Consider the following 16,731-nt stretch of genomic DNA (forward strand, 5'->3'; position numbering starts at 1 on the left):
ATCTATTAGCTCATTTTTTTTACAGTATTGTTTCCCTTTTTGATTTTCGTTTTTTTTTACTATGGATCTGCCTGCTGTCCAGCTGCATTGCCTGGAGCAGGGAGGCCGTCCGCTGGAAGAACACACACGGGACTTTATCCAGCTTGAATGCCAGAAACACTGCCCAGACCGTGAGCGGTCCAAGGCACGCCTTCCAGCGGACGGTCCGAGGGAAGACTTCGACCTGAGGAGAGGACAGAAGGAGTCGTCGCTCCCGGAGCATGAACCACAAGGTGTGTCTGGCCAGGTGTGTGAGCCTGCAACTTCGTGCATCGACGAGGGAGGGTTTGTGGAGTACGAGGGCTGGGAGGAAAGCCCCGCCAACAACATCGCTGTTGTAGATGTGTTCACTATGGACACTGGAACGTTTTTAGGATTAAGGGGGGGATTTGGTGACATAATTCCCTGGTTTTTCTGCTGGTTCTGCCCAACCCTGAACTGCTTGTTTCCCCGCTGGTTCTGTATCTCCTGTAATGCCTCCCAGCCTCCCTCTCCAGCCTCCTCTAACCGCCAGTTCCTCAGCCCGATCTCCTCTGGTTCCCTTCTGCCCCTCTTCATCTCCTGCACTGAAGTGTGTGGATCCGCTTCGGTGCTTCAGGCCACCAGCTCTGCCTAACAACCAAAACCGCTCCACCAGGCCTTGGCTCCTCCCTCCCTCGGCTCCACCGGAAACCTTCAGCCTTACGACTCCACCGGGCTCCCTCGTCCCACCAGGCTCCGCTTCAGTCTTCGGGTTCCCGTCTTCCACTTCGGATGCTTGTTGCCGAGGCTCCACCTCGGCCTCCAGTGCTGGCAGTGTCGCGTGGGCTCTTCGGCTCCACCTGGGTCTCCATCCCCAGTGGTGTCTCGATCGGCCATCCCCAGGGTGGTGCCTGTCAAGTCTCCACCATGGCTCCTCCCATTTTCAACTCCACCCTGGGGCCTCGTCATGGTTGGTGACCAAAATCTGGCTCCTCCTGCTCCGGGCTCCCCCTTGGTTCCTCCCACCCTCCACTCACTCTTGGACTTGTGTTAGACTCTGCTTGTTTCACCCCGCTCCAGACCCTCGTCCTCCTCCAGAGCTCCTTCCCTCCTCTAAACTCTTTACGGCATGAGGACATGCCTTTTTTGGGAGGGGGCGTACTGTTAGGGTTATGTTTCTATAGGCTTGTTCGACTTGAACCGGCGCTGCACAGACCAATCGGTTTAAGACATCAAAGAACCGCGAGAGTGACTGAAAAGCATACAGAGCATCTGCTCTCTAATCGCTCTCGCGGTACTTTGATGTCATTCACCAATCAGTCTGTGCAGCGACAGTTCGAACAAGCCTATTGTGTTTCCCCCGTGACCTAGTTTTCCTGTGTGTTTGATTTGGTCATTAGATTCACCTGTTGCCCATCTATTAGCTCTTTAGTTCTTTTTGTTAGCTCTGTGTATTTATGCCCGGTGTTCTCCCTCATTCTCTTTCCATTCTTGTCTATGTTATGAGTTAATGTATGTTTTTCCTGTATGATCTCCAGAGTTTGTCATTAAATACCATTATTACTATTCTGCTTCGTAACCCGTGACACACACAACTATAGTGACGTCCACACCCACTTCAGTGCTAATACAGAGGAACAATATTATTCCAGCCAATGAGAATACACCCAAATTTGAAGTAAGTTGGTGTGTGGACACTAATATAGATTTTATATTATAGTTATCGTTCTTGTTGTGAACAGGGCTTATTCCAATATCATCCATCACAGTGAAAATGGAAGGTCATATCAACCACATTGCATTGTGGGATATAGTAGTCTGTGCAGATGTATACTACAAATCCTGGGAAATGTATTCACAGCATACAAAAGAAAAAAGTAAAAAAAAAAAGTAAAAAAAAAAAAAAAGTACTGCAGCAATAGTAATGTAGTATGCTATTCCGAACCAATCTTTGAGCAAATGATGTGACATCAAGAACTTCTTTGAACCTTTATAACGAAAAAGAAGTTGGTTCTTGTTGAGAAGAGGTTCTGCAACGAACCATTAAAGAACCTTTATTTTTAAGAGCACATTGTCATTTGAGAACACGCCACCATTGAGAACATGGTTTTGAGGCTAAACGTTTATATAACATGAAGCATTTGACGCACATATACTGTACATTCTTTGACTGCTCACACACAGTTTGAATATGCTCTGTCAGTCAATGATTTATTCAGACAAAGCATAAACGGGAAGGTGACTGGTTAACCACATAGTCCTTCACAGGGGTGGGTGAGGTGATGAGACGGACTCGACACACACGAGCCGCCTCACGGATTGTACCATGCCATTTGACTCCCGCAATAACTGGAGCACATTTTTTATTCAACAGAAAGGCCTATCTATTGGGGTGTAATTTAATTTTTAATTTTTTTTGTTAATACAATAGAAAAATATCTATTCACTATTTTCTCTTCTTTGAGGAACTGAATTGATTCAAGTCCTCTCAAAAGTTCTTTGAGACAAAATTAAGGCGTTAAGTTATTGTCATGAAGAAACTGGAGAACGGTTTGGCAAATGTCCCTCTATAAAGCACCCTAAAAATCAAGCTTATTTTTCTGTTTCTTTTTGTTTTTCTTAGAGAAAAGAACTGCAGCTGGAAACATCTTTGAGACAACAATTCCTTCTTTTTATCTAGAGACCATAGAGACAAATTATGAACCATCTTTCAGTAAGGGAAAAAATATAGCGGTTTAGTGTTTTCCCTCTGTAGAATATCTCAAATCAAATAGGCAGCAAAAATCATTTTATTAATTGATATTTTTATCTTGTATTCCAGTAAAATATCAAAACAGTCCTAAAACAAAAAATGACATGAGAAGCAAAATTGCATAAAGGCCCGGGTATACTTCATTTTCCACGTTCTGCTCCGTCTTCTGCCTTTCAGAGTTTACTCCTTTGGCCACGAGCGCGGAAAGATCTTGTGGACTTTGTTTTCAAGCGCTCAAGTCACTGAAACATGCGTGTTGTACGTGCAACAGGAACAGGCGAAGTATACTTTGGGCTTATTTCGTATTGACTTGTTTTCCATTATTTTTCCTTTCCCATTGTCAATTATTATTATAAAAAAAAAAAAAAAACTTGTTTTAAGCGTAAATCTAAAAAACTGTGAGGTTTAATTTTAAATCAATAGAAAATTATAAAATATCGATAAAAAAAAAAGGTAAAATTCAGATTTATTCCCCAAAAATGCCTTATTTTTCACAATTTTGCTTCTCAAGTAAATCAAGTAATTTGTTGTGAGGATATTTAGATAGTTTTTCAAGACAAACATTTTTATTAAAAGAATGATTTTTTTTGCCGTTTAAGTGGTGTGGGCTCGCTAGAAACTCCTCTTTCCCATCATGGCTGTGCTTTTTTGCCCACGGATCGATAATTTCTCTCTATTTATTTTTTTCTCCCTTTGGCTGGTGATTCAATTGACCGCGAAAAAATAAATATGACAAAAATAATCTTTGGATATCAAATATGCATCAACTCAAAAGCCACCCTCGCATCCAAAATAAGTCAACTCTATAAGGAAAATGTCCGTTATCCGAAGCACAGCTGTGGCTGTCGAAGGTGATTACAATAATTCGATTTGAAACATATACATATGAGTATACAGTATTTACATATACTCTGGATGCAGCTTATGTAAATTTGGCTTAAATATAATAACAACAATACTATGCTGTGATACAATGTTATCATTCCTGTACAACACGCACGCAGGCATCGACACACGCTCTCCCACAGACGCACTACAAATGGACGCTTCCAACTACAGGTTTAGTGTCTCGAGCTAATCTCATTGTTATTGTTCTGAATGGGTTAAAGGGCTTGGGATACAAATGCCAGTTTATGTACGGACCTGTTCAGGAAGAGCAAACAGCTAATTCCTCCCTTTGCTGGCCACGAACGCAAAAACCGAAACAAGCTATTCAAGTTCTTGAAAAGTCAAATCAGTGTAAAAAATATAAAGTACCTGCATAAGTAATGCATGAAATCGAAGGCTCCAGGAGCCACCTGACAAAAGAGCCATTTCTTTCACAAGGAACTGAGAGAAACATCCACAACAAAAGGGAAAGAAAAGAACATATACATATATATATATTCATATTTATAAAATCAAACCAAAAGAGAAGAGAATGTTTTTCAAGCCAGTTAAATGCACCAATTGTTTTCTGGAACCAGGAGAGACCGTGAAGTAAAAGCGGTAAAAGCTCCAACCGGGCCGTGGCGGTTTTGTCCGCTCCTGCCCTCCTCAGTGCTAGCGTTCCGAGGGGCGTGCGTTTAGGGATTGTTCGGGACGGGCAGGGGGTTCATCCGACGGCCTTGTGCTTTCCTCCGCAGCAACCGCAGGCCACGCCGCAGCGGTGGCACATGTGCAGCGGCGGGTAGCAGCACAAACAGGGCGCCAGCATCGACAAACCCAGCAGGGCCGTCCAGCGAAGGCAGAAACGTTCCTCGCTGGTGTCGCACGAGCACGGGTCCGAGTAGTCGCCTTCCGGGTCGGACATGCAGTGGTAGAGCATGCTGTCGGCGCACCACATGAAGCTCACCCGGTGGACGCAGGTCCGAATGGGGTCGGGCGCGTCGTGGCACTGTCCGCGTCGGTTCTCCTCGTGGTTGAACATGTCCCGGCAGTAGACGCAGCGCGATCGCTCTCCGTCCTCTTTCCTTCGCTTGCCCTTGAGCTTGAACACCCGAGGCTGGGTGGCCACCACTTCACCGTCGCAGTGGCTCTTGAGGTCGCACTGGCTGAAGTCGGAGCTGGGCACGTAGGGGTAGTTGTAGTCGTGCTTTAAGGGTTCGCTCTTAGCGATCTGAACGTACGAGTCCGAGTCCTCGGGCTGGATGAACTTGTCCGGCACGGAGGCGTATCGGTAGTCCTCGTAGCCTGTGATCAGCCAGCGCTCCCGGGGGTTGATTCGGACGATCTCCTCATCCTCAAAGGGGAAGGGGTTCCTGGAGAACTTCTAAAAGGCAAGAAGAATACAAACGCATAAAAGAGATGACTCTGCCCGTGTGATCATACATTCAAATTGCATCTCTTTAATTTAGTGACGTGAAAGCCAAGTATGGTAATCCATATGATGTTTCATCGTTATGTTTTATTCAATAAATATGAAGTGAGATATTGATGAGTTGTGAATGCGAGTCATCTTTTTGACTTGGCGGAATTGTTGAATTTTGTATGGAAAAAAGATCACATATTTTAGAATTACTAGTGCTGGTATATTTATTTATTTATATATAATTTGTATATAAATAAATAAAAATCTTAAATATATACATGCATATGTGTGTATTTATATATACAAAATAATTATACACAGTACACACACATATATTATGCAAACACAAACTTTTATTTTGGATGCGATTAATCGCGATTAATTTTTTCCCAGCACTAATAATTACATTATAAAATTACAATACTACATACATACACACAATCGTTCGAAACTTTGGGGTCAACAAGATTCTTTGTGTGTTTGAAGGAAGTCTCTTATGCTCACCAAGGCTGTATTCATTTGATTAAAAATAAAGTAAAAAACAGTAATATTGTGACATTTGATTTCAATTTATAATAACTTTTATTTACTTATTTAAATGTATTGTAAAATTGAATGTATTCCAGTGATCAAAGCTGAATTTTCAGCATCATTACTCCAGTCTTCAGTCACGTGATCCTTCAGAAATTATTCTAATGTAATGATTTGCTGCTCAAGAAACATTTCAGATTATTATCAATGTTGAAAACAGTTGTGATGCTTAATATTTTTGTGGAAACCCTTATATTTGTATTCAGGATTCTTTGGTGACTAAGAAAGTTCAAAAGAACAGCATTTATTTGAAATAAAAAATCTTTTGTAACAATATAAATCTATTTACTGTCACTTTTGATGGTTAATGCATCCTTGCTGAATCAACAATTTACAGACACCAAACATTTGAACGGCAGTGTGATGCATTATTAATATTCATTCTTTCATGCAAATATTTACTAGGCTCCAGTTTGTAGCTACGACTCCGCGTGACGCACCTGATCCAGGCTGTAGCGCTCAGGCGGTCGGTACTGCAGAATGCAGCGATGCGGGTGAGGCTCGTAGAAGGTGGAGGTGGCCACTAGTTGTGTAGCGTGCTCCTTCTTCTGAGATGAGTTTGAGGAGCTGTCGGTGGCAGTCTGAAGAACAAAACAAAAAAGACAAGCTCAGTCTCAAACGACCTAGAGACATCTGAAAATGAAAAACCATCATCTCCTGAGAAACAAGAGCTGAACACAGTACACGTACTGTCCAGGAAACTGCGGTCAGTCTTGTCAAAAAGACAAGAAAACAATCCTGATCATAGACAGGTGTTTTGCAGAGTAAACGCAGTTTTCCATGACATCATGGGCAAGTGGCATTGATTCACAGCTAAACATTAATACACCACACATACGGTCATATACTGCACATAAACACATGCACACGTCAGTGCAGTCAATCCGACGTGACGTGGCTCAACTTCAGTGTGCAATTAAACCAAAAAATCAGGCCTCAGGCCGCAGGATCTGTAAAAACCTCTGAAGTCTCCCTGTTATTAGAGGAACTCAAAATTATTCCAGCATGCTGGGATATAGGCCATCACACACAAAACCATCAGCTCTGGCCTACAGAACACCTCAGTGCTTGTTCTATGTACCAAAATCAAGCTATTCTCTTTTTGTTGCGGTAAAAAACATAATTCTGAAGTGCATCACTGTATCTAATGTACAACGTATTTTACATGTACAACGTATTTTACAATGATAACGTTTTACCAAATGAAAAGGAAGCTATGAACATCTAGCTTTGCAAAATGAGTGGTGGAGTAGAAGGAAAAGGAGTGTAGATTTGCTCTATCGTTGGAGTGAAGTGAAACTCTGAAACAGCCTGTCAGTAGAGGTCAATGGAAACGGCCACACGTCTACTTCGAACGCATGAACAGAAATGCAGGACTGGATCTCTCTGTCTGGGTGAGCTCCAGTGAAAAGTTTCCAGCCTGGTCGTTAAACACAAAACATTAGAATGGTGCAGACAGACAGCTGCCTGCGGAGGTGGGCTGAATAGACAGACAGACAGACAGACAGACAGAACGACAGACAGGCAGACAGACAGACAGACAGAACAACAGACAGACAGACAGACAGACAGACAGACAGACAGAACAACAGACAGGCAGACAGGCAGACAGACAGACAGACAGACAGACAGACAGACAGACAGGCAGACAGGCAGGCAGACAGACAGACAGACAGACTGACAGACAGGCAGACAGACAGACAGACTGACAGACAGACAGGCAGGCAGGCAGACAGACAGACAGGCAGACAGACAGACAGACAGGATGACAGGCAGGCAGACAGACAGACAGGCAGACAGACAGACAGACAGACAGGCAGACAGACAGACAGGCAGACAGGCAGACAGACAGGCAGACAGGCAGACAGACAGACAGACAGACAGACAGACAGGCAGACAGACAGACAGACAGACAGGCAGACAGACAGGCAGACAGGCAGAACAACAGGCAGGCAGACAGACAGACAGACAGGCAGACAGACAGGCAGACAGACAGACAGACAGACAGGCAGACAGACAGGCAGACAGACAGGCAGGCAGACAGACAGACAGACAGGCAGACAGACAGACAGACAGGCAGACAGACTGACAGACAGACAGGCAGACAGACAGGCAGACAGACAGAACAACAGGCAGGCAGACAGACAGACAGACAGGCAGACAGACAGACAGACAGACAGACAGACAGACAGGCAGACAGACAGACAGACAGGCAGGCAGACAGACAGACAGACAGACAGACAGGCAGACAGACAGACAGACAGACAGACAGGCAGGCAGACAGACAGACAGACAGACAGGCAGACAGACAGACAGGCAGACAGACAGACAGGCAGACAGACTGACAGACAGGCAGGCAGAACGACAGGGCGGATGGGAAGTGATTAGTGGCTGAGAGTCTGGACGTGATCCTTCCTTTGGCTGAACCGGATGCCTTCAACAACCACCTGCCAGGTGGAGTGCGAGCACACACGCACACACACACCGAGCTTTAAAAAGATATATGTGGTTAGAAGAACTATATATCGTGGATGTATGCAGACTCTAATAAAAAGCCCTCCAGAATAAGTAAGAAAGTAAAACCTACTTCATTGGAAATTATACATAGCCTGCAAATTCTCAAAATGAGATTGGTTAAACAATTATAATTCTAAAAAAAAAAAAAAAACCTGTGTGTAATTTTGAATTATTTTTATTTCAAAAATAAATATGCCAAATAAAATGAGGAATATCCGCTGTGGCGACCCATAACGGGAGTAGCTGAAAGCAAAAGATATTATATTTTTTATATAAAATATGGCAAATAATTATGAGAATGATAAGCAAATAAGCAAACCCCTATGCAAAAAAGTATGCAACCCCTAACAGAAGCAGCTGAAAGTGACAGAGGTTTTATTTTATTTTGCATTCATCCATTTTCCAAACCGCTATGAGGAGGTGCAGAGATGCTGGAGGGATGTAGGCAGGGAAACATCCTGGACAGATGGTAAGTCCATCAGTGTGCTTTTATTTGAATGTCTTTTTAATGGTCTATGTTTAGGTTTTTGTTGAAAAAATAATAAACAATAAAAAACAAGTTATCTCTAGCAATAGCATAATTTCAGGGCTGTAACGCAACTAAACTCTACAAGTCATCAAAAAAAGGAATGTACTCTTCGATATGTCTCGCCTAAACTCTCTCGATTTTTAGGAAATATGCCAACACAGGAAAGAAAACTGTGTTCATCAAGCCATTCGTGGGGTCTGTAGGGTCACTGGGATCAGATAATGCCGAGTTTTTCTATGTTTGAGACTAAACTCCAGCTGGGCGAGAGGAACAAGGAGTCTCCGGTGGCTGGCCGTGCCCTTGCACCCTGGTCAGAACTCTCTCTCTCTCTGTCTTAGTCCAGCCTGGCCGGGCCTTGGTTTCCCCTTCGTGTTCATACAAAGACCTCAGAACTGCTGGCCAAAAATAATACAGGCGTCCCTCAAATCACTGCCAAGAGAGCCTGAGCCGACATGATTTAAAAATACGTTTAGGAGGATAGCTGGGGCCGGACTGCTGGAGATAATTAAAAACACAGACCTTCATGTTTACACTGCCGTTCTAAAACACACCGCTCTAAAGCACTCAAGCAGTATCAGGCCGACAGAGATATAACAACTATTGAGCTGCCTTGCTGTCTACTGTCTTCTAAAGCCCCGTTCACACCGCCAGCGACACGCAGCGACATGATCCCATTCATTTCAATGGAGCGCTGGCGACTTCCGGCGACAGAATGTGGGCGTGTCTAAAGACGCGAGACGCGCAACAAAAGTTCAGAAATTTTAACTTTATGCAAATGAGAAGCGAATTTCGCGAGCAACAACCAATAGGAGGGACTGTCAGTGGAGCTCACGTCACCGTCTCGACTGCAGGCAAGACAGAACGGAGTTCAGGAGTGATTTGATTCACTGTTTTATATGATTTGACTGTAGTGAAACCACATATATGTACATGGATATAATAAAATGATGCATGGATAACAAACTGTCGACAGTCAAAATGTATGTTTGATTGTGTGTTGTAATTGTATGATGCAAGTTTAACACTGCAGCAGTTCAATTTACAGTTTCCCCTGCATTAAGTTGATTATTAGGAACAAGAAAATGTATTATTTGTCAAATTTGAATGAAGTTTTAGTAACTGTTGACAGTATGAGCGAGTTTAATTTGTTGATTGACCGATCGTTAATCTTGTTAATGATTTAATGCACCGAGCACTGCTGTGGTTAATATAACAACACTCTCCAACAGCATAATATTCTTTTTAAATCTTTTAAGCCTAATTCCTAGTCAAATCAGAATGATATCTTAGTTTTATATATGACTTGTGATTGTACTTTCTATAGATATGGCCAGACGTGCAGTCTACCAATAACATAAGAGCGACAGCACTACGAACGGCCACAAGCGACAGAGACTAGCGACATGCAGCGACAAAAATCGCTGGCGGTGTGAACGGGGCTTAAGGCAGCATCCTAAAGATCCGACTACGCTACATTTTCCATGTGCTGCTCCGTCTCGCTCACAATTAAGTGCAATCTTTCAAAAAACACACTATTGACCCTGAGAGCGGACTACGTAGTGTACCTTGTTCTGAGCTCTCAATCAGTTGCACATGCACTGTTGTTTTGCACTTGAGTCCGTGTGGCCACAAAAACTTAAGTACTTTCAACAAATACTTTCAACTTAAGAAGTGACTGATTTAGAACGCTCTAGAACGTGCAAAAAGAAGTTCAAAATAACTGAGCTACAGTATACTGTTAGCGAACATCCGGATGCCGAGAGCGGCGTTTAAATGAATATGGAGCGCCAAAGAAGGAGCATTTACCCGCTAAAACAATCTTTTTAGACAAACTTTTCTTGATTTGGCAAGCTGTTTCGAACTCCTGAAACAAACTCCAGACAAATTTCGTTTTGGCTGTTTTTTGTTGAAGATTATACCAGTTTATTGTTATCGTTACACCAGTTTGTTCTTTGATTTCACATGAAGTATATTGTAGGCTTTAGTTCATTTATTCCAATAGTTTGATGTCAGAATGTTGCGAAGATAATATTACGACACTTTTATAAGCATAATACAAAGAAATATTTTGCAAGACATTTTGTTTGCTCCGTCTGTCATCTTGGACTTTCCCTTGACTTAACCTTTTGCCTGTGAAATGCAGCATTACAATTTTGCCTTAGTAGGCAACATAATCATGCAGCCTAATTTTTAGAACAGTTTTCATGACAAAAATACATCTAATATGTTGCCTACATTGGAAGCTCACTAGATTTTTGAACAGAAACAAAGAACAAAAAAATGGCGCACTAAACTAAATCTCTAACCCCCACCACAAAATCAACCGTGTTATCGAAAAGCTCTAAAGTGTGTGGCGTAGCGCAGATAACAAGAGAGTTCAAAGGCACATGTGGCCCAACTCTGATTCAAAGGCATACCTTCCCAGCAGCAGAGCCGATGCCGGCCCATTAATGACGCGCAATCAGTGGCGCAGTGGGGGAGGGCGGAAAGATAATGAGGGGGGAGCAAAACTTTAGGGGAACTGAAGTCTTTTGGGTAATTTCACAAATGGGCCCTCCTTTATTAAGTCTGAGGCTGGCCACCCTGTGGCACGAAACCACACCAGACCAATCCAAACTGTCTGAGCAATAAACTGGCTATAACCGGACATAGCTTAATGTGGCCCCATAGGACCTACTGAGAGAGAGAACCAGCATGAAGAGCACAAGAAAATAGAAGCAGAGGTCAAAACCAGGCCCATACATGGACCACAACTGAGTATAGGGTTCAGAAACAATAATGTAAGCCTTTAAAAACATATGGGAAGGACCAACTACTACATAAGCAACAACAAAGGTGGAATTTGCATTGAGACAGTATTGACAAAATATATATATATTTTTTTTTTTGTAAAATTTGCTCTAATGATGCTAGAATTTTGTGGCAGGTTACCTGGGTGTTGCAACATGGTTGCTAATGTTTTCTGAGTGTTTTTAGCATGTTGCTATCCGGGTACTAAGTACTAGACAGTGGGGCCCAATCCTGTTCCTGTTCCATCTGCCTACTTGCAGAGTTCAGATGCAACCCTGATCCAACAAACCTGTCTGTAATTATCAAGTGCTCCTGAAGATATTAATTAACTGTTTTTTTTTTATCAGGGTAAGAGCTGAACTTAGCAGGAAGGTAGATCTCCAGGAACAGGATTGTCTGTTATTCTGGTCTCTACATGTTTTGGTCTCTAGATGGCTCGGGTACGTCAAAGGGATTTATTCGGTTCTTGCTTGATTTTTAAGTCCAACATATACATCAGTCTCCTTACGCAAATGCTAGAGTGGGGCCGACATACATTTTATCATCAAAGTACGTGCAGTGCGTGCAGCCAGACTTCTCTAACCATGTGCACTTTTCTAACCATGTGCCTTGATTTTTTTCGCACCAATGTGTTTGTCCAGAAGGTGGCAACACTGGTTCGGGCCGTTGTTTAACAGTCAAAATGAGAAGAAAACAAAATAAACAATAAACTACTGGACACCACAACAACAAAAGATGCCTGAGCTGATGGACGCTTGTGTGATGGAAACGAGTACAAAGACATTTTAATCGGTCATAACTTCCGGAGAGAAATATCGCAATACTGGAAAAGGATGACTCGAGGCCATGTATCAAGCGCTTGTTTTCGAGCATGCTATCACATGGAGTATACATTGAAAGGCTATCATATGCATGCTAACCATTTACATCGAAACTGAATTGGACTTGGGCTTTAGTGTCAGACTCTTCTAATAGCTGTTGACCTGGCCAGATGAACATGTTTTGAGGAGCTGCATGCTTTACAGGTTAGCAGTTAACATTGTAGATCTGAGCATAGTTGGATTTGCTGTGCATCAAAAGCTTTCCCGCTGCTCAGGTCAACCGCAAGCAATCAGATTTGATCGCACCAAATGCCCGCCATCGCTAAACGTGTGTGCGGTCAGCGTGTGCTCAACGTGCATGATTGATGCTATCTGGAAAGTGTTTTATATTCTGTATAGAACTCCAAACCACTGACAACAAGGTTTTCAGCTATAATTTCTCATTAAGACAATCCAGGGAGTGAAAAATGTGCTGGAACTAATTGAGTTCCAAGTCAAATTGCCTGTAATCAGCCACCTTGAGTCTTGGAAGGGCACCGGTACCTTTTCCACTGCTATGATTAGTGCTGAGAGCCTTTACGTACACATACTCCACATGCAGATGCCCAATCCTGCTAAGGACCGGAGAGGATAACAGAATAAAGGTTCTCTACCTCTTGCATAAAGAAGCATTGATTCTTTCCACCTCATTTTTTTCCCCCTCTTCCCAGAAATGTTAGTCTTCCACATCCCACTTCCTCTGAGCATCCTCCAGGGCCCTGGCTGTGAGCGCTCTATACAGCAAAGCCTTATCCTGCCTGACTGCTGCACAGGAAGTTGTTTTTTGTCATTTATATATTTCCTCCCAACACACACACACACACACACTACACAGCCCAAATTGTCAGAAACTCTACCATACTCTATTTAAGCATAAAGTTAAGAGTGTATTCATGCAATATGCAAGTCAAATACACACCTGAAACAAGGAAAAGCTCAAATTAGAAATAATTGGATTGTTCAACTAAAATAGTGCATGTGACTACACTATTACTTTAGTATCATTGATATACTACTCTAGTTTTTGTTAATATTTTGAATTCATATTGTCTGGTTTCATTTTAAGTTTAACAATTTCCTATTGTTTCTTAACATTTGTATTAGCTTTGTTAAATATGTCTATATAGTTTTTATGAAGTTTACCAAGTGCACTTTTGGCACACATCCATGTTTGATTGACATTAGTTTACTCTGTTTGGATGATGTGAACGCTGTTCTTCGAACTCGGGTGTGCATTCACGAACTGAACCCGAGTCCACCTAAAAACGGTGGTCTGGGGTATGGTTCATGTGAACTCTGGTACGGTTCGCTTCTTATATGAATGCAATAATTTTACCGGATAGTTCACCCAAAAATTCTGTAATTAATTACTCACCCTCATGTCGTTTAAAACCTGTAAAACCTGTTCATCTTCACAACACAAATGAAGATCTTTTTGATGAAATCTGAGAGCTTTTTGCCCCTCCGTTGACCCCATCGTAAAACTAATCCATATAAATTGAGCGATTTAGTCAACATTTTCTGAAGAAACACAATCGCTTTATATGATGAAAAGATTGAATTTATGGATTAGTTTCATATGGATTAGTTTTACAATCTCTTTATGAATATTTTGAAGCGTCAACGTGGTAGTTGTGCAGCTGTCAATCAAAAATACTAATTTCCCTTCATGACTGATGACTCATCAAATAGTATTTTAATTCAAAAGTGTTCAAAAGGTCATTTACATTTTAGCATGACGCATTGTTAGCATGTAACAAAGTGTTGCTAGCATGTTTTGGCAGGTTACTAGCATGATGCCAACCCCAATCTAGTGAATGTTTAAATGTAAAATGTTTGACGGAGTAGAAGAGTTTTTGCCCATATGAGCATACGTAGATGCCACATTCGACCGCTCCAGACACGTCGACGCGCCGCCATCTTGGAACGGTCAGCATGTCATAACTCACAGTAAGAATCAATGATGCCACAACATTGGGATAACCTTTCACAGGTGAAAATGTGTTGGTTTGGTTTTATATGTACTAACTTAATATTATAATTTTTACTACTGAGATTTGTCTAAAATTATTCAGAAAATTTGAGAAGAAAACATCAGTATGTTACCTTTGTCAAGCATGCACAAAAAAATAAAAAGAATGTTTAAAAATAGTTTATTTGGAGCCATTCACCATGATAGTGTAAATAAAAAAAGGTTGCAACTTCTGAAAAGTTTTCCGTCTAATTCTGCTTAATATATCCAATATTCAAAATATACTGTTGTTTTTCTGGTGAAATAAAATGAATCAATATTGCAATTATTTTTCTGCTGTATTATATATGTAATACTGTGTATAATATTTGTATGTATTGTTAAATTGGTGCATAAATAAAAATAAATTACATATTCTTTCTTTAATTCATGTATTGAAAAAACTTATTTTAAAAAAAATGATTTTTACTACAATTTACTTCTTCAAAATAGGGGTGCACCGAAATTTCGGCCGCCGAAAATTTTCGGCCGAAATGGCATTATCGGTTTCGGGCCGAAATAAAAAAAAACAGCCGAAAACGTTTAAAGAGCAACTTGCAGGTAAAAAAAAAATCTAAATGAATATATAACCGTGTATGAAAATACCATATGAAAAGATAATGCAGGATTTAAAATGTTTTAAAATGACATAATGACACCAATTTAGTAGATAAAGTGAGCGTTTCTTTGACTGCTCGTACAAACCGCTTTTTTTTCAACATCGCGTCATTTTACGTCACACGAGGGAGACGTGTGCTGTGCTCTGCCGCAGCTCAGTGCAGAGTGGGTTGGTATTCAGTAAGAGCGGTCGTGAGACAGTGTGTTTTCAGTAGTTTTTGTATTTCAATTTATCATCGTCATGGTAAATTTATGTGTTTGTGGAGCTTGCAAAAACTCCAGCCTGTCAGGACATCGAGTCCACCGGTTTCCTAACAGGAAAAAGGACGGTGCTATCTTTCGTGCCTTGGGTGCGGGTTGTGCAGGTGAAGAGACGGGATTTCTCTTCCGCGTCGGCTTCGGAAAACGCGGTCGTGTGTAGCGTTCACTTCAGATCGGAGGATTATCGTCCCGGCGATATGAAGGAGTTCAACATGGGATACCGAAGTAAGAACCGGGTGAGACTCAGAGCTAGTGCGGTTCCTTCAGTGCACGCATCTTCGGGTTCTCCCGCTGGATGTAGGCGCGAGCACAACATCAACTGGCAAACGCAATGTAAGCGGAACGAAACTGAGCTAACAGTTACTCGTTATTGTGTTTGTGTGGACCGTTTATCAGTTTGGACCAGTGCAGCGCGAGCCTGATCAAGCAACACTGTAGCCTAACTGCGAGATCCAGTAAATAAAGAATTCGCCACTGAAGTAATAACATCGCTGCGAGATCTAGTGAGAAATATTCACATTTCTCCGTTATTAACGGATCAAACCGCGCTGACGTGAAAACCAGGAATAAACATTGTGCAATGAATGAACGAACTATCCAGTGTCCATAGATCAGCAACATTCACCATGGCTTTACTGTAGTAACACTAACTGCAACCATGGAAAGTTTGGCATTTTCCACTAAGGCCCAGTAACGTTATGCATCCACCTCCCTGCAACACTGACTTTCCTCAGCTGTAAACATTGCCTCGCATTTCCCACACAAGCACCTATGGAACAAAAAATGTATCAGGAATAAATATCTCTCTGTCTCTCCATGAGAAACTGCTAAGTTATATCACGTAACGTTAGTCTGGGCGGATATTAATGAGCATGACAAACGCCTGATCAAAGCTTAGTTTCTGTTATTGTAAGTTCCAATATGTTCTGTCTAACATTAATCCTGGCCTGTCCCTGCTCTCTTGGCAGCCTAGCAGGCTCATAATTGTATGGCTGTGGTCCGTAAACAATTTCCTCAGCGTCCGAAATGTCATTGCAATCCATATTTCCCTGTTGTTTGAATCGACCGCTCTCCCTCGTGCTACGTCACGACTCTCGCCCGTCACGCCCATTTTCAGATGCGGAAGTAAAATTTTCTCACAAAAACGACTCCAGAAGCCACTGTAGCATATTTATAATTTTTTTTTAAAGAAAATCTAGTTCCTACATTATTTTTCTATACATTGACTTGTTGGGTCTTCTAACCTGCAAGTTGCTCTTTAACCGAAAATGAATGTCACCCGTCCCTCCCATCCGTGCGCAAGCGCTTAGGTTTCACTCACGGTTGAGGTGTTATCACGCGTCTGCCTATCAAAGATTAAGCATGTCAAAGGGCTGTCACTTATTGCACAATCGATCGGACCAACCAACACAAGTTTCGAAAACGAAAATAGGGAATCGATTTTAACGGCCTTCTCTCGGAGCGCGTCCAGCTCGTCACTACAGTATACGCTCGCAGCGAACGCGCGTCACA

General features: G+C 42.1%; 1 protein-coding gene across 1 annotated transcript in view; it reads right to left on the minus strand.

The window, feature by feature from the left end:
* Positions 1-2,019: 2,019 nt before the first annotated feature.
* spred2b (sprouty related EVH1 domain containing 2b) overlaps positions 2,020-16,731 on the minus strand; it is a 40,148-nt gene continuing 25,436 nt past the window's right edge. The window contains exons 5-6 of the mRNA XM_084092358.1: positions 6,074-6,214; positions 2,020-5,003 (exon numbers count right to left, since the gene is read on the minus strand). Of these exons, the coding sequence (XP_083948484.1) occupies positions 4,347-5,003; positions 6,074-6,214 (798 nt within the window). The 3' untranslated portion in view covers positions 2,020-4,346. The remainder of the gene's footprint in view (positions 5,004-6,073; positions 6,215-16,731) is intronic.

Source organism: Abramis brama, assembly GCF_963993115.1.
Source record: "Abramis brama genome assembly, chromosome: 19".
In the NCBI taxonomy this organism is placed as follows: domain Eukaryota; kingdom Metazoa; phylum Chordata; class Actinopteri; order Cypriniformes; family Leuciscidae; genus Abramis; species Abramis brama.